The sequence below is a fragment of the Mirounga angustirostris genome, unplaced genomic scaffold, assembly GCF_029215605.1.
Source record: "Mirounga angustirostris isolate CCGP_5_RB_7025 unplaced genomic scaffold, mMirAng1.0.hap1 SCAF_13, whole genome shotgun sequence".
In the NCBI taxonomy this organism is placed as follows: Eukaryota; Metazoa; Chordata; class Mammalia; order Carnivora; family Phocidae; genus Mirounga; species Mirounga angustirostris.
Window position 1 is genome coordinate 96,805,046 of NW_026991721.1, and position 23,916 is coordinate 96,828,961.

The window sequence follows — 23,916 nt, forward strand, 5'->3', positions numbered from 1 at the left end:
CCTGTTAATCTGTTTTCATCTGGTTTTTAACTTGCATTTGTCTCTCCTAAACCAGAGGAAATTCAACCAATCTCCTAAACCAATCTCTGAAAGTTGAAGTGTCTGTAACTCCTTTGTTCCCGTACATATGGACAAATTGTCCCCACAATTCTGGAAGCAGGGTTTCCTGTTTGTGTCTGCCAGCTGGCTCAGTATGCCCTGTGCCCTCAGAACCACCACCTCCGGAATGAGTGTAATAAGTGACCCCAGTCTCGGCTGAGCTCTCACAGTGCACCGAGCGCTTTGGGACCTGTGGGGTGAGTCCCGCTTTACCAACACACTGAGACCCAGGGAGGCCCGGCGGCTTGCCCAATGTCCCACTCCTCGGGAGTCCTGGGGAAGCCGGGATTCAAGCCCACGCCTCCCCTACCCCAGAGCTTGTGCTCCTGAGCTCTAGGCTGGGGAGTCCGGAAGGCTCACTGCACGGTTTCCCAAGCAATCGCTGCCCCCCCCGTGAGGCCTAGGAAGAGCGCAGCCTTTCTGGCAGCAGGGCCCAGGCAAGGGTGGGTGTTTGGGTTCGGGGAAACGCCATTCTCAGGAATAAAAAAGTTCAAGAGAAGAGAGGGAAAGGTGACTATAAACTCTCAAAGAGGTGGGAAGGAGCTCACTATCAAGATCGGGATCCTGTACATTTCGGAAGCTTTGCTGTCACCTCATGTTTGAGGAACTCTCTACACGGGGGAGCTCTCGTGTCGTCCTGGGCAGAGCAGGCAGGTGCAGTGGATGAGGTTGGCGTCCAGCAGGAAAGAACCCCAGGGAGGTGAGCAGATGGTGTGAGCCGCAGGGAGGAGAAGATAGGCACTAGGAAATACCTCGAAGAAGCAAGCTGCTGCTGTTTGTGTCGCTTCCCGGCAGGGCAGACCGCAGAGCCCGGGCCACACTGCACCCTGCCTGCGGCTTTCGGCGGTCGTGGGCCGAGTGCCAGAGCTGTGCCCGCGGAGGGGCCCCAGGCAGCTGGGCTCAGATGAGTGAGGACCGGCCCACACGGCGAGGCCCGGCGGAGGCTTTCCTTGCTCGTCCCCTCTCTTCTAGCTTTGAGCTTTCACTAGCAAAAGAACTGGCTTCTGGCCGTTTCTTTGGCCTCTTCGCTCAGAGAACTTCCAAAAGATTTCTCACTTGCCTTCCTGCACCTTTGGCAGCTGGGAAGCCTCCCTCCTCCTCTTGTTCTCCAGAATATGCTGCATTACCAGCCACATTCATGTCAGTCGGCTCCCCTCCCAGCCCGTCTTCCCTCAGCCCCCGAGCCAGGCCTGACCTCGATTGTTGTAGGAGACCTTTTGAATATGGAGACCTGAAACCCTTTACCCAACACTTACGCGGTACATTTTACTTTCATTATTCAAATAAACATTGGAATGGCATGGTTAGCGTTATTGACAACTTTTTAAAAACCTGGTCTCGCCAAGGTAGAGTTCATCAGAAGATAAGCCCAGTGGTTGCCAAGGAGCTTTGACTGAAAAAAATCAAGCAAGCAAACAAAACGTATGTTCGAGTGCCAGGCTCTTAAGGACTGGAGCCAAAAGTGCTACCGGGAGGGTCCTGTCAACTTAGGTGTGGCCCTGGTATTCTTCTTGACCACCTTGGTCAAGAGGAAGTATTCAGTCCTCTCAAACTCTCTCTGCTCCAAAATCCAGTCTGCAGGGTGCATGACTCTGACAGGATACCAACCCAAATAAAGAGAGCATTTATTAATATCTGTTAAAGAGCTAAGTATTACATACCTACTGGGGGTAGACAGTGTTCTGGAACACTGAAGGCTCACAGACATGCATAAGATACAATTCTTGTTCTCAGAGAACAGGCTAATGTGAACAGCTAAAGCAAATACACAGTTGAACATGGTGTCAGGAATAATGTTAGAGTAATAAAGTCTTATAAAGTTTTCTGGCACTTGAAGCAAAAATCTTTTTCTGTTTGAAAGGGAAAGTTTCATCAAGATGTTAACATTTGAGACGGACCTAGGAGGATGAGTTGATTTGGATTGGCTGGAACGGAAGAAGAAGCAAGCATTTCCAGGGAGAGAGAGCAGGGAGGCTACTTGCTTGGGATCCTGAGTGGGTGGGGAAGAATCAAGTGCTCCCATTTGACTATAGAGGGTAGCATGTAGGGGAGAAGGAGTGTGAGGTACTCCCTGGAAAGTGGGCTGGGACAGCGCTGTGAAAAGTGGGCTACTCTGTGAAAAGATGGATCTTTGTAGAGTGGCGGTCCGGGGATGGTGAGGAGGGAGGGTTAGTAACCCAGGCAAGAGGAGGAAGCCGTGAGATTGGCAAGGGAGGGACTCAAGTGACCAACATTGCAGCGGTAGATTCGTTAGGCTTGAGGTGATGTGGAACCAGGAGGAAGGAGTCAGTGGGGGACCCATGAGCTCACATCAGGAAGATTAGGAAAATAGGCACCGAGATAAGACTTACGTCTGAAAGAGGACCGGGGGTGGGAGGTGTTGATGAGTTTGGAGCTGGGCATGTTAAGTGTTAGATGTCGGTTAGCTCTCCAAGGAAAGGTAGCTAGTAAATAGTTGGAATTACAGATGTGGAGCTTATTAAAAGAGCATTTCAGTAATTCTTTACCTAGAGGCAATATAGTTGAAGCCATGAAAATAGATATTACCAAAGTAAGTGTGAGGAGAGAGAGGAGGGCAAGGTAGAAATATAAACTGTGGAGGAGCCATGGAAGCAGCTGGGGACAGCAGTTCAAAACGTGGAAGAGGGGCCCGGGCTGGTGCACTGAGGTGGAAGCCAGGGAAGGAGAGAGAAGGTGTCCATGGAACAGAGGCCATTCTCCCGGGATAGAGGTTCCTGCAAGCTCCAAGGAAGATTCTTACGTGCATGTAGGTTTGGGAAACACAGCACTGTCAAATCGACAGAGGAATGAAGGAAAAAGAAAAGGTTCAATGTGATCCAGCCAACTGCCATTGTATGGAATTTTTCTCGGGAGGGTTTATGATCCCTCCATAAAGAGGCTCATAGCTGCCATAGGACTTGGGGTTGGCACCCGGGTCCAGGCTCCTCTAAGCACCATCACTAGCCGGCTGAGGAATTGCAGATCATGCCCATGTGGTCCTCACCATTGCTCGTTGCCTCTGGCAAGACATTTCTTTGATGGGAGTTGACATGTTGGGAGAAGCTCGAGATCTGCTGACCCTCTTTTGCTCTGTCTCCTCAGAGTCTGTCATAGGGAGCTGCATGGATAGAAGTTCTCCAGGAGAAGTAATGGAGCTACCTGATCACAATGGACTTGGGTACCCAACACGCCCCTCTGTCAGTGAGCACCACAGGCCCCGGACCCTCCAGAGACACCACACGATCCAGAACAGTGATGATGCTTATGTATGTTGGCCCCCTCCGGCTTCTCAGAAGTGGGATCCTACCAGTCCCACCTTGACAACAGAACTTAGCAGTGGGGGGTCACATCCGCCCTTCTGTTTTTCTCAGCCAGAGTCCAGCAACTCTGAGAACTATGCAAGCATGTCTTTGAATCAGCCTCACAGACTAGTCGAATCTGCGCTCCCAACTTTAGACTGAGGAATCGAGTAGTTGCTCTCTGTTCCTTCTGGGCTGAGTTCTTGAACTTCTCCCCAAACGATCTAAGATCCAGCCCAAGCAGATGAACCCCTAGGCTCTTGGTTAGTTTTCTGACAGCTCCACTGAACTTATTCAGATAAAGGGAACTAATCTAGCTCCGGAAACCTTTGCTTTCCTAGGGCAGCACTGTCTAATACGGTAGCAGCTAGCCACAGGTGGCCCGCCAGATTTACGTGTATTTAAAATGAAATTGAAAAAATTTAGTTCTTCAGGCACACTAGTCACACTTACAAGTGCTCGGTAGCCACTTGGGACTGGTGGCTCTGTGCTGGACGGGGCTGATGTGGAGCGCTGTCCTAAGACCAAGTCCTTGGGCGCTGGGGGTAGGTCAGAAACCTGATTTTGGAAGGCCATGCCATTGCCAAGGGCATGTGACCACCAGCTGAGGTTTGCCGTGTCCTCCCCCACCCACTCCCACCCCACGGGGGAAGGTGAGGCAGCTTCCTGCGCTGTCACCCCTTCAGCCTCCCCGTTTGGATGGCACCGCGGAGGAAGGGAGTCTGGGTGGTCCAGCCTGGGAGGGGTGCCTGAGGCTGCCCTTTGCCTGCGCTCTATTCGAGGGAACCGCTGTCTTTGGGGGTCACCCGAGAGTGGCACATTCTCTGGTATCCTGACTTCTTTTCCTAATTGTTTTCTGCAGGTGCAGCTGGATAACTTACCGGGAATGAGTCTCGTGGCTGGGAAAGCACTCAGTTCTGCCCGGATGTCGGACGCGGTTCTCAGTCAGTCCTCGCTCATGGGGAGCCAGCAGTTTCAAGATGGGGAGAATGAGGGTAAGGGGCCTTATGCATGGGGCGCCCCTCCCCCTCTTCACTAGTGACTCTTCTCCTCTTCTGTAGAAAGGGTTCACGGGAAGATGGGAAGCCAGAGCTTCCCCAAGGGGTCTGGACCCAAAGCCCTTCCCACTTCTCTGCATCGAGAATGAGTGCACAAAGTATCTTCTGGTTGAGTGCAGGGTTATCACATCTGTGTTTGTAATGCTTCGATAAGATACTGCTTTAATAACTATTTTTCTAGTTCTCATTAGAGGGCATTGTGTTGTAAGGGACTGTGTCTCCCTCTCCTTGGCACCAGTAAAGGGAGGGTATCATAACAGATACAAAGCATAGGCTCTTTGGAATGGACAGGTCTGCAAGAAATCCTCACTTTGCCCTTTACAGGCTCCACGGACGAGGCACTTCACCTTTCTGAGGTGAAGTGGCATGACTCCAGCCAGGCCGGTCAGTGTACCTGTTTTCTAACACTGGCCTCTGATCGTGGCCAGACGATGTGGCCAGCCAAATTGGCCTGGGAGGACCCTCCCATAAAGTGGCAGAAACCATAGAGCCTAGATTCTAGATGGTGCTGTGAGCCTTAATTGGCTTAGTGGGTTTAAAGTGCTTAGAACATCGCCTGAGCCTACTAGCGGGAGGATTACCAGCTCCCTTCAAGAGGTAGATCTTCCTGCAGGAGCAGTTCTGTCTGCTTCCACACTGCAGGGGTTGATAGTGCCTGAGGTGGGAGATAGTAAAGGAACGGGGCAAAGTGGAACCCGGCGAGACTACGGGAAGAATCCTGGCTCAGCCCACAGCCACTGACCACACGGAGGGCCCGCTGTGAGCTAGAATTCAGGCCTGGGAGTCCAGCTCCAGGGGGCTCCGATTTCTCTTCCTCCTCTCTCCCCCTTGCGCACCTCCCACCTCCACCCCCCGGCTCCCTGCAAATCTCACGTGTTCTTTCTGGTCTTGCAGAATGCAGGGAGAGTCTAGTCGGTCACGAGCACCCAGACCTGACTGATGGCAGCCAGCATTTAAACTCCTCTTGCTACCCATCCACGTGCATTACAGACATCCTGCTCACCTACAAGCACCCCGAGGTCCCCTTCAGCATGGAACAGGCAGGCGTGTAACAGCAAACGGAGAGTGAGTATCGCCCGCCAGGGCCGACCCAGCCCTTGGGCCCGGTGCCGGCCCCTGATCTGTCCGGGGCTTCCTTTGGTGCGGGGTAGCCCGTGAACTTGACGGCACCACTACCCCCGACCCCTTGGTCTTCGCCTCTTCTGCCCTGTCAGACGAAGCTGTGCAGCTCTTCCGGGGAGCGGGTAGGGCGCATGCAGAATGCACGCTGGCCATAGTCCCTTGGTTTATTGCGGGGCAAAGACACATGTTGAGGGTGCCGTGGAAACATAGAAACAGGAAGTGAGCTGGGGCTTCGGAGGACAGGGGACCTCTGGCCGCGGTCATAAGGAGAAGACAGTCCTTGACCTCAGTCCCGAAGCAGGAAACCCAGCAAGAAAACGTGTCCGGCCATAGTTTCCAAGGCTGTGCTGTAAGTGGAAGACTGTTCCAGGCAGGGAACGATCAGGGGCCAGTGGTAGAAAACAGGAGTCCTGCCTGAACACGCAGGAGGTATGGCATGGCTTCCCTTTGAAAACTCTGACAGAAGCCTGTGAATGAACGTTAAGCCATCTGGCCGACCCATCCTCGGGCCTCAGCGCGGCAACCCTCTTGAAATACCTGGGTCAAGTGAGCCGGTTGCATGTTGTGAAAGTTTTCAAGTGAACGTGCGGGCCTTTTGCCGCACGCTAATCCTCCGCGTCTGCTCCATTGCAGGTTTGTGTGCAGCGCGGGGACGAGAAGGTTGACTTTAAGCCAACAGTATCTAGCAGCATTGCGCCAAATCGCCATTGTGTTTCCGTCCACCCAGAATGTCGCGGCCCCTTACCTCACACTGGCTCATCAGTGTGCGGTTCTTTTGGGTTCTGAGGGGGTTTTGCCATGTATACCTGTATGACCAAGTCGCCAAGGAAATAAACAGGATATCCATGTTTGCCACCCTTTGTGGACGTGTATTTGGTATATTTGAGTTGGTGGTTTGGTTTGATTTCTTTTTTTTTTTTTGTATGTATTCTTTTGGAGGTGATTTTCTCTCTTTTCTTCTTTGTTTCTCCCTCTCTTTTTTCCCCTTTCTTTCCTTTGTTGAGACAGAGGAACAAAGCAGTTAAAACTTCCAAGGCCAGAGACCCAGAGCCACGCCCCTCCCCTGCCTCCACCCCCAGAGCAGCCTCCATGCCTTCGCATTGCTGATCCACAGGGGCAAATACTAACAGACAACAAGTCTGGAATCTTAGTGGTTAGGGAAAGGGAGAGAAGAAGGGGTGACGGCCCCTGGCACTTGGAGACCAGAAAGAGAGCAAGAAACAAACAAAAAGAACCCCCAAGCCTGGAGGGAAGCTGGGAAGGTCTTTACTGCTGGGATCCCATGAAAAACGTGTCTGGCCCGGCCAAAATCGCATCAGACCGTTCGCATGGAGGCCCAGGGTGGCCTGGCCTTGAGCGGTTGCCAGTCAGAACGTCTCAGTGGGAGCCTTCTCTTTGGTGTATAACTCAGCTCCCCTCTTACAACCTGGGAAGTTGGTTGCTTTTATCATCCTGCGGGTCCTACCCACAGACTGAACACCCAGCCGTGGTACACGGTGCTTGTCACCTGTCATTCTCTCTTTATATTGTGCTGTACACGGTGGTTCTTCAGACACACACATACACGCACACGCTTTTCCCCGTCCGCCTCTTTGACACAGGCAGGAAGAACCGGAGGTTGTCGTGGGCCCTGCCTCCCTCCTAACCTTCTCCTCCTCCCCAGGCATCCTCAGCGCCTGTTTTAATTCTTGATCATGTAGGAATTGTTTTGGGTAAATGTTGATATTATTGTTATTATTATTGTTATTATTATTAATAAATAAAAACAAAAGGAGTTTTTGTTTAAAAGAGAAATGTTTAACCAGATTCTGTTCTATTTGAATTGTGACTTGCACCTTCTGTTCCAAGTATTTTATGTAGACGCTATACTTGTGAGCAGCTCTTACCTGTGCCAGTGACAGGTGTCGTGGCCCCCCGCCCCCACCCCCCACCCCCCACCCCCGGGAAACAGTGCGCACGCAACCGCAGTCGTCGGCCGCTCTCTTTGTGTTTCTTCACTGTTAGAAACCAAAGTCTTCTCTGCCGGCTGGGGGCTGACAGCATCTGGTCCGTCTCCTTCTGATCGTCAGAGCAAGAAGGAGATGTTCAACATTCTGACTCTTGATCCTTTTTCCTGGGAAAGCAGAGTGAAGGGTCCCCCGTCCGCTCCTAGTTTTTCACCCTGAATTTGCACAGAAGAAAGCGGGTGTCCAGCATGGCCGTCCTGATGTTGCTGACAGGATTCCCATGCAGCTTGTCCTCACGGATTCTGGCAGCTCAGCTCCTGGACCTGAGGTCCTGCGAGTGGATTTCTGCAATGCGAGAGCCCTTCTCGGGATCTGTCCACGTTTCCATGGTCCCCAATCTCCCCTCCGCTTGGTGAGGCCTCCAGCTCCCACCAGAAGGAGGCGACCCTGAAGGCCCGAACAGCTACCGTGACTTCTCTGGGCTTGTTCCAGCTCCCAGCCGCCCCCCCCCCCCCCCCCCCCCCGCCGCCCCCTCGCTCCCGCGCTCAGCCTGTTCTGTTTACATGGTACTGTGCGGATGGAAGAACAGGCTGCCCCCTGCCAGTGACCCCCGGGTGAGAGCCAGTGAGCCCGTTAACCGTGCCATCTTGCGAACTACACTTGTAAAAGATCATTGCTTTGTATCGTAGTAACCGATATGCGCCGTATATGTTGAATGTATATGAATATAATTTCCTATTTCTGCTCTTTGAAAATGTCAGAAGTATTTTTTCTTTCTCATTTATGTTGAACTAAAAATGGATTAAAAAGATCTCCAGACCCAAATTGTGGCATTAAGACTTCTAGTCTTTTTTTTTCCCCCTGGTGGGCAACTTACAAACTTACAACTTAATACCTGGGTTGGACAGTAGGGGTTTGTGAAAATAAGAACCTGATTACGATCTTATGTTGATACACTGTTTGCCTTGTGGTTCAGAGTCTAGCTGGGAGAAGCATCCAGGTGGGTGGAGGGTGGAGGCTGAAGAGGCCTACTAAGCATAGGGTGGAGCTTTGAGCAATCCATTATCTCACTCCACCTTGTCAAGGAGCATTCTCTAGAAGCCTGAACTCGGCCCACACTGTGTCCCCAATCACCCAGCTTGGACTCTGCCCCCTCAGAAGGGAGCCTTTGAGTGTACTGAGTCAGAGGGAGAACAGACTCCTTGGGAGGGTACTTTTCAAGGAGTGGAAGGAGGTCCTCAAAGACCTGGGGCCTTGGCGAAGTGACCCCAATCAGCCCAGTGATGGGGTTGCCAAATAAGTGTTGGGACGGAACATTTCTAGCTTTCCTCTTTTTTCCCACCAGGACTCCAGAGGGCAGGGTGGAATTTCCAGCATGGCCCCAGGCCTGGCTAAGAGCGAGCTGGTTGAGGTGCTCCTGTGAAGAAAGATTACTGACGCTGGAAATACTGGGTTTGTAGAAAGAAGAGCGGGAAGAGGGAACTTAGAAAAGCGTCGGCACCCATGCTGGACTAGAAGGTCACTGCGGGACGGTTTAGAACAGAAAGAGCCTTCGCAGAAGGGTCTCCTAGAAATCGTCTGAGTGTGTTCACACCCCTGGAAGGCTTGAGTGAGCGTCTCTGGAAGCACACAGTGGCACACGAAGGTGCCTTCCACATCTCTAACCACCTCTGCAGCGGTACCACCCCCGTGAAATGAGCCCCGGCGCCTTGGGGCCAGAGGAGGGATGAGCTTCGAGGGGAAGGAGGCTGCTGTCCTCCTGGAGGAAGGCCAGAGATCTGAGCGCTAGAAGGTAGAAGCCATGGCCGCAGATCCTTCCAGACCCTTCCTTCTGACTTTGTGCCGTCCCCCCGCCCCCCCGACCGCGGAGGCAAGCACTCCGAGGGCTGATGTGCCTCTGCTTTGTGGGCCTCGGAGGAGCGGCCTGCACCTCGGTCTCCTGAGCCGGAGGGCAGGAGAGAGTCGCGTTTGGCGGGTTACGGGGCCCTGCCCTAGGGCCTAAATTGGGGCTCTGTCACCAGGAGCTGCGACACAATTGCCGAAAAGGAAACGTGGGGGTGGGGGCTCCTTCCCCTGCTCCGTCTGAACCGTCCCAGCCCCAGGTCTCCCGTCTCTCCGTTCAAACGTCCTGAGCGAGGTCTCTGATACAAGGCCAAAGCCTCAAGAGTTAGTCACTCTTGGGGCTCCTCCCAAGGCCCGCTCCTTCAGATGCCCCTTTACCGTCCTGGTGACGGTTCCTTTCCCGTGCCAGTGTCATTCATCGAGCAAATATTTGTTGAGTGTCTGTTATGTGCCAAGCATAGCAGGGGACAGAGTCCTCCCAGGTGTAGACTGCCCAGTATGACATGGGGACGGGAATTGTGAAATGAGTGGCTAATCATTCTGAGCAAAATCCACTCCTGCATCAGCTAGCAGGTCTCCAGCATATGTCCGGTGGGGGGGCCAGGGTCGGGCCCTTGGTGACCCTCTTCAGAAACGGTCACTCTGGAGAGTCCCAAGATCAAGGAAAAAGGGTGCTGGGACTAAGGGCCCACACTGGTGGGCCTTTGCTAAGCAGCTAATGCAGTCCGTGGGCCCTCGAGGCCTCTCCCAGGCTGGCCCCCGGGCTGATTCTGACATGCACAAAGCCTTCCTTCCCCTCCAAAATCTTAGTAATGAGGGGCTTGAGCTAGTTTGAGGCAAACATCTTACAACGAAACGGAGTAGACAGACACACTGGTGAACAAGTACAGTGAAAAAGACTTGCTGCTTGTGAGGATGCTATTATCAACAGCGCTCCCTAGCCCGATGCCTTCAGATCCCAGAGCCGGGAAACAGAAGCCCCTGATCGGAACACGCAGGCTAGGGGCGCCGGGGGCCTTGCTGCTGGTGGCCTGACAGCACCAGGTACTAATGGCTGGAAGCCACGGGCAGCTCTTGGCAGCCCCGAGCGGCTCTCTTCTCATACACAAGACAACAGCGAAAATATCTGGCTGCCGGGCCTTCCAGGGACGATCGTGGAAATGCTTTGGCCACTGAGGAGCTACACAAATGTTGGAATTAGGTTTAACCATAATAATCGTTTCAGTAATAAACCAAAGTATAACAATGGCGGGTAGCTTGGAGTCCAGCCAGTAAGCTTCTGAGATTCCCCCCGTGTGCTGGCTGGGGCGAGCTCTACCCCCAGAAAGGAAGGAGCCTCTCTTGGCCCCAGGAGGGGACCAGCCTCCCCACCCCCCACCTCCGCAGCTCTTTACACCACAGGCAGAAAGCTGGGCTGGCTAAGTGGCGGCCCAGGCAGACTGTTCAAGGAGACCGGCTTCCTCTCTGCAGGGCCCCATGGACCTCTGTGGCTGGGTTGGTCCGGGAGCAGACGTCCCAAATCCCAGCAGCTGCAAGTCAGGGCCACACAGAGAAAATATGAGTCCTTGCCACATCTGTTTCCAGAAGTCGGGGTCCTAGCTCCAGTCTGAGAGGGCAAGTGTGTTCACTGGGAGCAAGAATGGGGAGAATGCCAGAAATTGGGATTCGGGGACACAGAAGAGTTACCGAGTGCCAGCTACCTTCCGGTTTTGCCACAGCTGTTCAAATGCAGTGCTTAAAACAACACACGTTTATTATCTCAGGACAGTTATAGAGGTCAAAAGTCCCAAGAGGTCATACTTGGTCATACAAAGCTAAAATCCTGGTGTCAGCAGAGCTGCCTTTCTTCTGGAGGCCGCAGGAGAACATCTGTGTCTACCTCGTCCTGCTTCTGGAGGCCGCCCACACCCCCTGGCTTACGGCTCCCTACACATTGCTCTGACCTGAGCTGCTGTCCCCTTGTCTCCTCTGACCGCGTCTCTTGCCTCCCTCTCGTGTAGTTAGGGACCCTTGTGCTGACATCGGGCCCACCTGGATAATCCAGGAAAACCACCCATCTCAAGGTCCCTATAATCACATCTGCAAAGTCACGGGTTCCAGGGCTTAGGACCTGAACATCTTTGGGGGGGAGGGGTATTAGTCTGCCTGCCGTGCACACCACCCCTGCCGTGACTCTAGGGATGGGGTTTTCCGTCCTTGTCTTCATTCAGCAGATAAGGGACTGAGGAGGGCAGAGGTTCTATAACTTGCCCAGGGCCACACAGCTAACAAGGGGCAGAGCTGGGATTCAAGGCTGTCCAGCCCCAAGCCTTCTTATCTGCGGTGAAGGACAGGAGACTGGCTACAGTGGCGGAGGCCTGGGGCCCGGCAGCTCTGGGACCTGGCTGACAGTGGGGAGTTTCCTGGGTAGACGGTGAAGGGCACATTGCTGTCCTGGGTCTATACATCCAGAGCCCCGCGTGCAAAGTTTAGCCCTGCCTCTCACTTGCTGAGAGACCAGAGACGTAGGGCAAATTTGGTCCCCACCCTCCAGTTTCCTCATCTGTAAGATGGCAGGGAGGGGAGAGGCCGGAGTAGTTGATCTCACAGTCCTCTCGGCTTCTGTGGGCCTCCACAGCTTCTGTGACTCAGGGCCCATCAGGGAGCTGGGGCTGGAGGTGCTGGGCCTTCCGGGAGACCCCTTGCAGCGCGGCGCTGCAAACACCATTGAGCACACAGCACTTTGCACTTATTTACACGACTCCCCAGGGCCTCCAACAGCCCAGGCCATTGTTGTCTCCATTTTACTGATAGGAAACCAAGGCTCAGAGAGATGACCTAACTGGCCCGAGATCCTCCTCCAGGATTTTGCAAGTGGGAGGCGAAATGAAGTGAGTAACCAGGTCTCCTGCGGCCTCCTTCTGCAGAGGTCCTTCCCCCGCCCCCGCACCGGGGACCCCTAAAGTCTGGTCTCCACTCTCACTGTGCACGCCCACATGTAAACACCGACAGTGCAAAGATACGTGGATTCACTTAAGTGACTGCCCTTTGTTCTGACATGATGCCCTTTCGTGACGTTAAAAAAAGATCTTTTCTTTTGTGAAGTCCTTGTCACGGGAGACGGGTGGGGTTTGGGGGGCGATGAAGAGACCGTGGGTAACGTTTTTAGTATATGTGCTGCCGAAGCGAGCACCGTGGGTAACGTTTTTACATGACAAAATCAAAAGCTGGCAACTCCGTGTTGGTTTTTAGAATTTGTTTTGAAATGTCAGAGGTCCCGGAAGTCTCAGTCTGGGAGCCACGAAGCCCTCTCCACTCTGCCCAGGCCACTCCCTGGCCCCACCGTCCCCTTCGGGAGGTCTGGGAGAGCCTGGAGAAAGGTCTGCTGACCTGTTGGGACAAAAGGTGTTGGGTGGAAGACCGTCGGCTGCCTTTGGAGGGGAAGGCCAGGGTGGGGGCAAAGTGATCTACCTGGAATGCAAGGGGACGGTGGGGGAGGACATCTCCCGAGGGGAGGAGTCCCAGCCATCCCTGGCCAGCCGGTGTCTCTTGCTTCCGGCTGCACTCGCATGGCAGACAATGGCGGGCACACATCCCCCCTAGGAGAAGCCATGGGTGCAGATGACCCCGACCCTGAGGGCCTGCAAGCCTGCACCCACCCCCTCTGGCCCCCGCCTGAACCCTTGATCCCTGTCCCTGCAGCCCCCACAGCTTCCTGTTTGCCCATTCTATTTGTCCGGCCCTGGGGACAGAGCTGATCCTTGAACTCTAAGTTCCACATGGCCAGGACCAGGGAGCTGCAGCAAGGCCTGGGCTGGGCTTATCAGCCTCCCAGCCCAGCCCCTGCCTGGAGACATAAATAGGCTGGGAGAGTGGGCAGCTCAGAGACTGCTGGAGTCCTCGAGGTAAGTGCAGTTGTCTGCTCCCCGGCTCTGGGCATCGGAGGCTCAGGCTCTGGGGTCCAGGCTCTAGTCTCTGCCCCATGCTGGGGCTCTGGGTACCGAGACCCCTTCCCACTCTGTGCCCTGCCTCCTCCACTCCTGACTAAAATGAGTGGGGGGGCATTGGGCTCCTCACACTAGAGGCCTGGCCCACTCAGCCGGGACCCTCTTCTCCTCCAGGTCACCCAGGTCCCTTCAGGATGAAAGCGGTGGTGCTGACCTTGGCCGTGCTCTTCCTCACGGGTAGGTGCCCCCCAACCTAGGAAGCCAACCATTGGCGGGGGGGAGGGGGGCCTTCTCCCTAAGCCCCCGTGGGCCACCCTCCTGAGCCCAGGGAACAGGATTTCTCACGCATCCCCTTGCTCCTGCCTCCAAGCCTGGCATTTCAGCTCTGAGCCCAGTCCGGAGCTGGCCTGATCTGGGTCTCTCCTCTCACCTCCAGGGAGCCAGGCTCGGCATTTCTGGCAGCAAGATGAACCCCAGTCACCTTGGGATCGAGTGAAGGATTTAGCCACCGTGTATGTGGACGTAGTCAAAGACGGCGGCAGAGACTATGTGGCCCAGTTTGAAGCCTCTGCCTTGGGGAAACAGCTGAAGTATGGACCCAACCTGGGGCTGGGGCACCGGGGGGCTGGGGACAGGGGCAGGGGTGGCCGGTCCTGCTGGGCAGAGAGGCCTGTGGGAAGATGTAGCCAGACTGGCCAGATCCCCACCTGCTATTTCCTGGGCCCCGTAGAAGGCCTGGAAAAATCCCGAATGGGATCCCCAAGCAGGAAAGAGATCCCCCAAATAACCAGCATCTCACAACCCATTTTAGGGAGAATAAGATCTGTAGCACCCTAGCGAGGGGCTGCCGGGTCAGCAATCACAGCACCACCATCTGCTTGCGAGTGCGACAAGCCCCTTCCGATTCTTAGCTCCCTCCTCCTCTCCTGGCCAGCAACAGGGATGGCCGTCTCCAGAGAGGAGGATGGACTCCAAGTACAGTGACGAGGTCCCTGAGGCCCAGCTTTGGGGACAGACAAGACAGGGCACCCAACCCAGCTCTGTCTCTCCTAGCTCCTCAGTCCACCCGAACCGTGGGACCCAGCGGGAGGCTGTCCTGCGGGAGGAGAGGTGTGGGGAGAGCGAGGCCGGGCGCCGGCCCCTCGGGTTGATGCCCGGCAGGGACAGGTGCTGCTCGGGCCTCACCGCGGACGGGCCGGGGCGCCAGGCCCGCAGCTCCGGGGCTGCCCGGGGTGCCGGGGAGGCCACCCCTGAGCCCCTCGCTCTCCCCTCCTCGCCCCTTCAGCCTGAAACTCCTGGACAACTGGGACAGCTTGAGCAGCACGGTGGCCAAGCTGCGCGAACAGATCGGCCCGGTCACCCAAGAGTTCTGGGATAACCTGGAAAAGGAGACAGAGGTGCTGCGGCAGGAGATGAGCAAGGATCTGGAGGAGGTGAAGAAGAAGGTGCAGCCCTACCTGGACGAGTTCCAGAGTAAGTGGCACGAGGAGGTGGAGCTGTACCGCCAGAAGGTGGCGCCGCTGGGCGCGGAGCTGCGCGAGGGCGCGCGCCAGAAGCTGCAGGAGCTGCAGGAGAAGCTGAGCCCGCTGGCCGAGGAGCTGCGGGACCGCGCGCGCGCCCACGTGGACGCGCTGCGCGCGCAGCTGGCCCCCTACAGCGAGCAGCTGCGCGAGCGCCTGGCCGCCCGGCTGCAGGCGCTCAAGGAGGGCGGCGGCGCAGCCCTGACCGAGTACCACGCCAAGGCCAGCGAGCACCTGAGCGCGCTCAGAGAGAAGGCCAAGCCCGCGCTCGAGGACCTCCGCCAGGGCCTGCTGCCCGTGCTGGAGAACTTCAGGGTCAGCCTCCTGGCCGCCGTCGATGAGGCCACCAAGAAGCTGAACTCCCAGTGACGCGCCCCGGACCCGAGGGACCCCTCCCGGGGCTCCCCTTTCCGTGCATCGGGTTCTTCGAATAAACGTTTCCAAAGCGGGATGTCTGTGTCGGGCTGCGTGTGTCTTGAAGCTTCGGTTATGACTTTTAAACAATAAAATGGGCTCCGAAAACTGTAAATCCTTCTTTGGGAGGATGGGAGTGGGTGCGGGCGGAGGAGGGACGTCCCTGGGGCAGCCCCGGGGGCGGGCACCAGGGCCTTTGGCGGGGGGACAGGGACTTCCCTGCCGATTTTGCAGCGGGAGCCCATCAGTCGGAACCTGGGGCCCTGAGGGCCTTCATTCAGGGTCGGGGGCTTGCGAGGCCCGGCTGCTAGGAGGGAGGTAGTGTGTGGAGCCCCCTTCCCAAGGAGGCCCAAACAGAAAGGAGTAAGAGAGGATCGGGCGAGGGGACAGACAATGCATGCTAAGTGCCCTGCAAGAGGCTCAAATAAGAACAGCAGCCCTGTCTGAGGACGGTCAGGAAACAGGGCTCTCTTCCCCCCATATGTCCTACCCCCCCCCCCCCCCCGCCCCCGCAGGCCAGGCCAGGAGTCTCTGGCAGCCCTCTGGCTTGGGGCCCGCTGGGATGGGCCTCAAGGAGCCCCTGGGGCTGGAAGGATGGGGGCAGGCTCACCTGAAGAGCTTGGCCTTTGCTCCTTCCCCCTTTAGTAATCCAAAAAATGAAGAAACAGATGCTTCGCTTTTCTTTTTTTACAAGGGCAGCATGCCACTCCTCACAGTCCTGCCCTCTCCAGAAAAGGCCGATGTGTCCTCCTTCACAGCTGTCAGCCAGCCATCCCACCCCCGGGGCTCTAAGCCTGAGTCGGAACAATAATCCCCACCTCTTACAGGTAACCAGCCCATTTTTATTTCCAAGATGCATTCATATCCATCATCCCACTGCATCCTTCCCCAAATCCTGGCCAGACAGCCACCACATCCGCGGCTCAGAGGAGAAAGCTGAAGCTTGAAGTCACTCGCCAAGCAAGGCTGAAGAGCAGGATGGGCTGAGTTGCCCCTTCCAGACCCATCCTGGGTCTTTTTTTTAAAAAGCGTGTGGCCAGGCACTCAAGTTCACACGGCTGTGCACACAGACATGCCCATTCTCAAGCATACACCCCGGTCCACAGCCGGCCCCTCTCCACACTCAGGTACACGCACCCCCGTGTGCATGCACATGGCTTCGCAGATCAGAGACCTGGGCAGTGAACTGATGGAGCATGTTCCCCCAACAGGGCCTTTGGCGCCCTGCCCCTCCCCCAAACACCAGTGTGTCTTAAAACTCTTGGATAAAGTTTGTCGTTCCTAACCATCCGGAGCTGCAATGGGTGTCAAGGCGAGATTTGGGTGAGAACACTGTCCTGGTGTGGATACTGGGATCCCTGGCCCAGTTGGGCCAGAAGAGAAGCCCAGGTGGATTTCCAAAGAGAGAGCAGATGTCTCCAAGTGGGACTAGACGTGCTGATGCCCCCCAGATCTGTCAAGGAGCCCTCTGGCTCCCAGCGTCCGAGTAACTGAGTTTTTTCTGTGTCAGCCGAGCAGAATAGGAGCAGCTAACCCGGGCTTGGGGCCCTGCTCTGTCGTTTGCAGACTCCTTGACATTGGGCAAAGGCCTTCATCTTTCAGTTTTATCACTGGAAGAGCGAGGGCCTGCTCAAGTAGTCTGTGGTTCTGGGACTCCCTGACGTGAACATCTGTTGGCTGGTGGGGACACAAGGCAAACAGCCGCTGTTGGGTAACTTTGGGGTTCTTCTTAGCTTCCGGATCCCTGGAATCCCCCCTCCCCCACTCCGATTCTGGTCCCAGGGGTAATTCAGCTCAGCCTATAGCCACAAAGATGACCAGGTGTTGTACACAGTCTTATTTCATTCATTCATTCAACAAATCTGCAGTGGGGGTGGTAATGTTGCATCCACTTTACAGATAAGAAACTGAGGCTGATACAAAATGATGTGGCCAAGACCAGAGTCTAGTTGTATCTTACTCCAACCACTCCCCACTCAAGTCTGGTTGAGAGGGCCAGCGGCCTGGGTCCCACAAGTCAGCTCAGGCAGCCTGCCTGAGTTGGAGTCAGCCCCGTGCCCACCCACAGAAGTACCTTGGCCCATTTCCACGCCAAAACATACATGGCAGACATGGGACATCCCACTCACGGCAGCTTCTCATCCAGCTTTATTGGGAGGACAACAAGCTTGGGGGTGGGCCAGGTCTGGGGTGGGGTGGGAGGTGGGAATGCTGTCACTTTCAAGTGACTTTCGGGGCTGCCCAAGGAGCTGGCAGGGTGGATGGGCAGGAAGAGTTGGGCTGTCGAGGTCTCAGGAGGCATCAGAGGCTGGAGTTGTTTGGGCCTCAGAAGCTGAATCCCAGAACCCAGAGAACTTGCCCTTAAACGTGCTCCAGTAGTCTTTCAGGGAACTGAAGCCATCGGTCATCCAGTCCCTGGGGGTCAAATCAGTAAGGGAAGCAACGGAGGTGGGGGTGAGAGCTCATCTGCCTCTCCCCCGACCCTCTCAACCTCACCCAGCAACGCCCCTGAGACCTCCGGCAGGAACCCTTTCAGCTGCCAGCCCAGGCAGAAGAGATGCTGAAGGGGGTGATGGGACCCTAACACAGGTCCAGCCTATTTCTCCGGGTTGGGGCAGAACTTGGTGCCGCCCTGGGTCTGAGGCAAGCTGGACAGGAGTGACTGAGTGGGAGACGCGGAAGGCCCCGACTGTCAGTCTGTTCCAGGCAAATGATGCCCATAGAGTTGCACAACCTGGTGGCTCTGAGTGGGGTGGGGCAGAGGGACGCAGTCTCTCATTTGGACAATCATCAGAGCATAAATAAGCTGTGTGATCTGGGGCGAGTCATTTAACGTCTCTGAGCCTCGATTTTCTCATCTGTAAAATGGCAAATATAATACCCACTCCACAGCGAGTTCTGAGGACTATGAGAGTCTGAATGCCTCAGCTACGGAACTGCTGGCTGACGCCCGGGGGCGGGGGCGTGGAAGTGGGAAAGGATGCTGGGAGAAGAGAGGACTAGAAGGCAGGGCAGGGTGGGAGAGGAAGGATGGATTCTGCTGGACACCGGCCCCAGGGCTTGGCACAAGGCAGAAACACACTCACACACACACACACCAGCCGAAATTGGGTTGGGTGGAGCCTCCATGCCAACCTCCACCAATAAAGAGAATGGCAGCAAGAGCTAACCTGGCCTTCCTCAGAGCCTTGCAGGGTGCCTAAAGGAGCAAGGAGGGCCCTCAGAGGGAGGGGAGGCCAGGAGGAGGAAGGAAGAATGCAGGCCCGCCTCCGCCATCTCTCCCCTGGCAGCCCGAGAAAGCCCTGTGTGGGACCGGCTCATAGAGCAGAGCACGGAGGCTCGGAGAGGCGCAGGTCCTGGGAGAGCCGCAGTCCACTGCCAGGGCCCTCCTGAGTCAGGGGCAGGAGCTGACACCGAGCACGGAGATGTGGGGGCATACCTGGCCCGCTGAGCCACCTGGGACTCCTGCACGCTGGTCAGCGTGTCCTGGGCGGTCTTGGTGGCGTGCTGCATGTATCCCTGCATAAGGTCCAGTAGGGAGGGGTCCTCTGCCTCCAGAGCTCCTGCCAGCAGAGCAGGGCTGAGTGGGATGGGTCGCCTCTAGGGAACCCTTGGCTTCTGCCTAGCCACCCACCAGGGCCCGGGATCCTCAAGCCATCCCCAAGGGTCCTCCAGGCAGAGGGCCACCCCCACCCGAGCCCTAGCCCAGTCCCCACGAGCTGCTTACGGGCAGAGGCCAGGAGCACCAGGAGGGCAGCGACGAGGAGGACCCGGGGCTGCATGGCGCCTCTGTTCCTGCAAGGAAGCGTCTTGTGAGGGGTACCTTAGCCCCCCCCACCGCTAGACCCCCCCCCCCGCCCGGGAAAGTAGTGTGGCCCCAACACTAGGTCCTGAGCTGGGTCAAGCCAGGGGGAGAAAGGGCCCGCTGTCAGCTAATGCGGGAGATGAAGGGCTTTCAGCCTCCGGGGCCTCCAGAGCCAGACTGAGGGAGAGCGCGGGCCACAAGGGAGAGAGCAGAAAACCCACTAGACCAGGAATCAGGACACCTGGGTTCTGGCCTGGTTCCTGCCACGAGCATGCTAGGTGACTTGGGGTAGATCTTTGCCCCTGTCCAGGCCCAGTTTTCCTGTCTGGGGGAGGACGGGGCTCTAAGGCTCCTTGCGGTCCTAAACATGCAGAATGAGGGCAAAGTGTGCCCACTGGGAGCCAGTTCCAGTCCCAGCTGTGCCACTACACTCTGTGTAGCTTTGGGCAGGTGTCCTGCCTTCCGCGAGCCTCGGTTTCCCCCCAGCATGCGATTGGAGGTGGGGGCTGCTCCCCCAGCCCTGCGGCTTCCTTGGCCCCAGCTGGCTCTTCTCCGGACTGTGCTGGCTGGTCTGGGCAGGGACCCTCCTCTGCCCCTCTCCATGCTGCTCTCCTCTAGCCCTCACCCTCCTCCCTGCGGGGCATTACCTGGAGCAGAAGCCTTGGGATGAACTGAGCAGGCAGACAAGAGGGCTCTGACCTGTTTTATATTGTCCCCAGGGCAGGGGGCACGGAGGGCTCAGTGAGCCGGGCAAAGGTCACCTGCTGATCAGTCTAGACCAGGGCCCGAGGCAGGCTGCCCAGATGCAGCCAGGCCTGCTGGGAGAGTTGGGAAATCTCTGGGTTCCCCCATGCCCACCCTGCTCTCCTGCTACCCTGCGGCCCAGAGGGGCTCAGGCACTGGGGAGACCCCATTTCCTCCAAGCAGCCTGGCTCCCCAGGGAGAGGCTGGTGATAGGGGAAAGGGATTAGGGCACAAGCCCTCTGGGCCCACCTCAGCCCTTCACACCTGGCTTGCAGATCCCTCCCCACCCCCACCCTCCTCGTCCTGCAAACCCCCTGGAAGGGGTGGGGCTGGACTGAGAAGGTGATGGGCTCCTTCAGGCTCGGGCTCGGGAACAACTCAGTGTTGGGGTGTGGTGTATAGAGTGAGGTCACAGAAGACCTACAGGCAGAGGCTTGTGTGGGGAGGGCGAAGCAGTGGGGATTACACAGTCCCCTCCCCAGCATCTGCACCTCTGTACTTCGGTCCCGGCTGCTGCTCACCCAGGAACCTCCCCGAGCTGAGCCCAGGGTAGGGGTTGGTGGGAGAATAGCAAAAGCTGCTCGGAGCCCAAGGCCTTTGTCCCGCCAGTTCCTCCCCTCCTCCTCCCCCTGCCCTCTGGACCCACTGATAACATTCCCTGGGGCAGGAGCTGCAGCTCAAGGCTGAGGCCTCTGGCTGGGATTGATTTCCAGCACTGAGCACCTCTCACATTGGGTCTTGGTTTCCTTAGCTTTGAAATGGCAGCCCTCATGGCTCCCTGGCTGGGCGGGGAGCTGGAAGGAAGCAAGGCGGCAGCGGCCAGTCTGGTAGGGAGAGGGTGAGGAGGAGCTCTGCGGGGGCCGTCCAGGAGAGGCCTCGGGCCTTTCTTGGGGTGAGGTGTCCCTGGGCCCACACTGGGAGCCATAGCCTGGCTAGCAGGATCGGGGAGGCTAAGACTTTGGAGTCAAGAGATCCTAGGTTTAAACGATGCCTTTGACACTGACTCATATGACCCAGGGCCAGAGACCTAACATCTCAGAGCCTCAATTTTCCTCCCTTGAAAAAGGGGATAGAACGCCGATACGCCAAGAGTTATGATGCAAAGTAAATGAGATAAGTCCAAAGGAACTGGTGTGTGGAGGGGGCCTGATAAATCTCTCTTCCTCCCAAACACCTTGTCCATCCCCAGACAGCATAGTCTGAAGGCAGGAGGAGCCCCCAAGGTAGAAATAGGGCTTTTGGCAGGCAGCCATCCTCTCAGGAAGAAACAACTAACCCGACAATGTGAAATCAAAGCCCCAAGAAAGTGGCCTGGCTCCACCCTCAGAATTCTTTATTATTGGCTGAGACTTGAAGTTTCTCCGTTAGAAAGTCATTCCTTTGACTTAGATCTTGTATTCTGTTAAAATGCAAATAGATTCCTATGAAGTAGATACTAAAAACCCCATTTTGTAGGTAAGAAACCTAAGGCTTATGGAGCTGAGATGTACCCAAGTACACAGAGCCCATCACTGGTAGAGCAGGGAACCAGAATCCCGGTCTTCAAATACCTACACTGGTACCAAACAGCTTGGAGATACGAGATCCTTGGGGATTTATCAGTCACTCATACACCTCTTCCTGAGCAGAATTTAGGGATGGGGTGGGGGAGAAAAGGAAGCTGATTTGGTCACTGAAGGATCTGAGCACTGGAGAGGGCAGAGAACCGCTGTGCCCATGTTGCACTTCTGTTTGGGCCTGTCCCTCAGCCCCAGAGGTGAAGGTCACAGTGGGAATCCGGATTCCAGGCTGGGCTGGAGTACAAAGTCCGTGGCCCCTGGGCATACTAGAATGGGCTGCCTGGATCCCTTGGCCCTGGACCCTCCAACTCCCTTTGCCTGCGTGTGTGCAGGGTCTGGAGGAACCTGTCCTCACTCTCCTATGTAGCAATGGGCCCCCTGAGGCCAAGGAGGTCAGAAGATGGGGGCAGAGAGACCCAGCAGGGGGGTGCTAAGCTGGGTAGAGAACCCAGGTGTGTGGGCCCATGCAGCAGGCGTGTGGCATGCCAGGAGTCCTGGGCCGTTTTCTCTTTCTTTCTTTCTTTTTTTTTTTTTTTAAGATTTTATTTATTTATTTGACGGAGAGAGACGCAGCAAGAGAGGGAACACAAGCAGGGGGAGTGGGAGAGGGAGAAGCAGGCTTCCCGCCGAGCAGGGAGCCCGGTATGGGACTCGATCCCAGGACCCTGGGATCATGACCTGAGCCGAAGGCAGACGCTTAACGACTGAGCCACCCAGGCGCCCTCCTTTTTTTTTTTTATTTTAAGATTTTATTTATTTATTTGACAGAGAGAGACACAGCGAGAGAGGGAACACAAGCAGGGGGAGTGGGAGAGGGAGAAGCAGGCTTCCCGCCGAGCAGGGAGCCCGATGCGGGGCTTGATCCCAGGACCCTGGGATCATGACCTGAGCGGAAGGCAGACGCTTCACGACTGAGCCACCCAGACGCTCCCCATTTTCTCTTTCAAAGTGCTCAGGGCACTTGAGTGCCTGGACCCCTCTGGGCGGTCTCAGTAGAGGCTATCTCCGTAGGGGCCCTCTCAGTGGCCAGCCTAAACCGCCTGGCCCTCCGTATTCTCTCCCTCCCTCCCAAGCTGGCTCCCCTGGAATGAGGAGACTGCTCTGGGCCTGGCCCAAGACTGGCTCTAAGGAGTAAGCAGCCGCCGCAGTGGGTGGGGAGGGGTGGGGGGAGGAGGCTTGACTAGCGGGGGCCAAAAATGGTCCTCTGTGGTTGGGCAGACTCTCCGAGCTTACTCGTGTCTGGGTGAGGCTTAGCACCCGAGGCTCTGTGACCCAAGCCCCTGCCAGTAGGCTGAACTGGGAGCCCCGATTCGGCCCTGCCCGCCGGAGGACCTGGAAATGCCAGCATCTGAGCCCAAAGAGACCCAGAGGCCCAGCTGGGGGCAGAGTCTCCTACTTCCATCAGCAGCTCGAACACTCTGAGCCTGGGCGCGCATTCTCCCCTGCTCCCAGCACAAATCCATTCACAGCCTGATACCAAAGATGCCCGCTGACGTCGGGAGAGAAATGCATTCATCGATGGCACCCCCGGACCACACGCCAGGACGCAGCACGCCCCCCTCAAGGCTGTGGCTGCCCCATCGGCCGCACAGCTCTGTGCCAGTCTGCACGGGTCCCCTAGCGGCAGGCCCCAGCTTTGTGCCCGCAGACAGCGGAAGTGGTGGCGCACTTAGGCGACTCTGTGCATGTCCGGTGGATGCTCTCGGACATGTGCGGATAGGTGCAGACACTCCTGCTGCGTGTCCCCCCGGGCGGGCGAGACGGAGCCTGTCACATGCTGGTGGCACTGGCTGCTCGGACTCCAATTGCAGCTGCGGTGTCCTCGGTGACTCATTGCTCTTTTCATCTCCGGCCCCAAGGGAAGGGGTGGGGGCACCGAGCACTGACCTTTGTGCCCACCCCGGGCCGGGCTGTGCCTGACGTGGGAGCAGGAGCACGAGCGATAGGCCAGTGTTGCAGGGAGGGAAGGCTTTCAGGGGTGAAGCCTGGCTCGTGCTGGATGAGCACCTACTGTGCGCTGGGCATCGTTCCCAGCACGACACCAGTTGTCACTCCGAATCCTCGAAGCCCAGCGGGCAGGTGCTCGTCCCTGCCCAGCAGGGGCGGCTGAGGCTCGGAGAGATTAGGAGATCTGCCCTGTCCCCACGGGGACGGTGAGTGGGGAGCCCAGCCGCAAACCCAGGGAGCCCGACTCCAGAATCTGAGCCCCTCACAGCTGCTGGGAGGAGGGAAGAGCCGCTCTGGGGAGGGGGGGGCTCCCTGGCACTGGAAGCGACCGTGGGAGGTGCGGGCAGCAGAAGGCCTTCTAGCTGTCTTCGATCCCATGAGACATCAAGCCACTGCTGGAACATGAACCAGGGAGGCCTGATAAGTCAGGGTCAACACAACTGTGGTCTACGGGAGCCCAGCTTCGTGCCGGGCACTGCGCTCTCGCGGTGTGGGGGGGCCGACAGTGCCGTCGGTGGGATGCATCTGGTGGTCAGTGCAGGGGACGTGGTCCAGCAGAGCTACCCACGCTGACCAGGCTGCGTTGTCTTCTTGGTGGATGGCTTTCTGTAATTGGGTGTACGACCTCAGTTGTA

The 23,916-nt window shown here is 56.7% G+C and overlaps 3 protein-coding genes across 9 annotated transcripts in view; 2 read left to right on the plus strand and 1 right to left on the minus strand.

The window, feature by feature from the left end:
* SIK3 (SIK family kinase 3) overlaps window positions 1–5,516 on the plus strand; it is a 242,383-nt gene extending 236,867 nt beyond the window's left edge. For all 7 annotated transcript variants that reach the window (XM_045894973.3, XM_045894975.3, XM_045894974.3 and 4 more), the window contains 3 exons: window positions 3,202–3,365; window positions 4,261–4,393; window positions 5,351–5,516. In XM_045894973.3, coding sequence (XP_045750929.1) covers window positions 3,202–3,365; window positions 4,261–4,393; window positions 5,351–5,508 — 455 coding nt within the window. In that variant the 3' untranslated portion in view covers window positions 5,509–5,516. The remainder of the gene's footprint in view (window positions 1–3,201; window positions 3,366–4,260; window positions 4,394–5,350) is intronic.
* Window positions 5,517–13,096: 7,580 nt separating this feature from the next.
* On the plus strand, window positions 13,097–15,334 carry APOA1 (apolipoprotein A1). The gene is made up of 4 exons (XM_045894977.3): window positions 13,097–13,250; window positions 13,467–13,529; window positions 13,729–13,882; window positions 14,578–15,334. Exons 2-4 carry the CDS (start codon window positions 13,487–13,489, stop codon window positions 15,179–15,181), a joined length of 801 nt encoding a protein of 266 aa, XP_045750933.1. The 5' UTR covers window positions 13,097–13,250; window positions 13,467–13,486; the 3' UTR covers window positions 15,182–15,334.
* A 2,183-nt stretch (window positions 15,335–17,517) lies between these two features.
* On the minus strand, window positions 17,518–19,008 carry APOC3 (apolipoprotein C3). The gene is made up of 3 exons (XM_045892890.2): window positions 18,954–19,008; window positions 18,666–18,789; window positions 17,518–17,641 (listed from the first exon to the last, which is right to left on the minus strand). The coding sequence occupies exons 1-3, from the start codon at window positions 19,006–19,008 to the stop codon at window positions 17,518–17,520; spliced, it is 303 nt and encodes a 100-aa protein (XP_045748846.1).
* Window positions 19,009–23,916: the final 4,908 nt, after the last annotated feature.

What these genes read in the sequence shown, in the direction of transcription:
- APOA1 (XM_045894977.3), top strand. Translation starts at nt 13,487, where the DNA reads ATGAAAGCGGTGGTGCTGACCTTGGCCGTGCTCTTCCTCACGG. An exon ending in GGCCGTGCTCTTCCTCACGG is followed by an intron (nt 13,530 to 13,728) that starts GTAGGTGCCCCC and finishes TCTCACCTCCAG; the next exon opens with GGAGCCAGGCTCGGCATTTC. An exon ending in GCCTTGGGGAAACAGCTGAA is followed by an intron (nt 13,883 to 14,577) that starts GTATGGACCCAA and finishes TCGCCCCTTCAG; the next exon opens with CCTGAAACTCCTGGACAACT.
- APOC3 (XM_045892890.2), bottom strand. Translation starts at nt 19,008, where the DNA reads ATGCAGCCCCGGGTCCTCCTCGTCGCTGCCCTCCTGGTGCTCCTGGCC. An exon ending in GGTGCTCCTGGCCTCTGCCC is followed by an intron (nt 18,790 to 18,953) that starts GTAAGCAGCTCG and finishes CTCTGCTGGCAG; the next exon opens with GAGCTCTGGAGGCAGAGGAC. An exon ending in CAGGTGGCTCAGCGGGCCAG is followed by an intron (nt 17,642 to 18,665) that starts GTATGCCCCCAC and finishes TTTGACCCCCAG; the next exon opens with GGACTGGATGACCGATGGCT.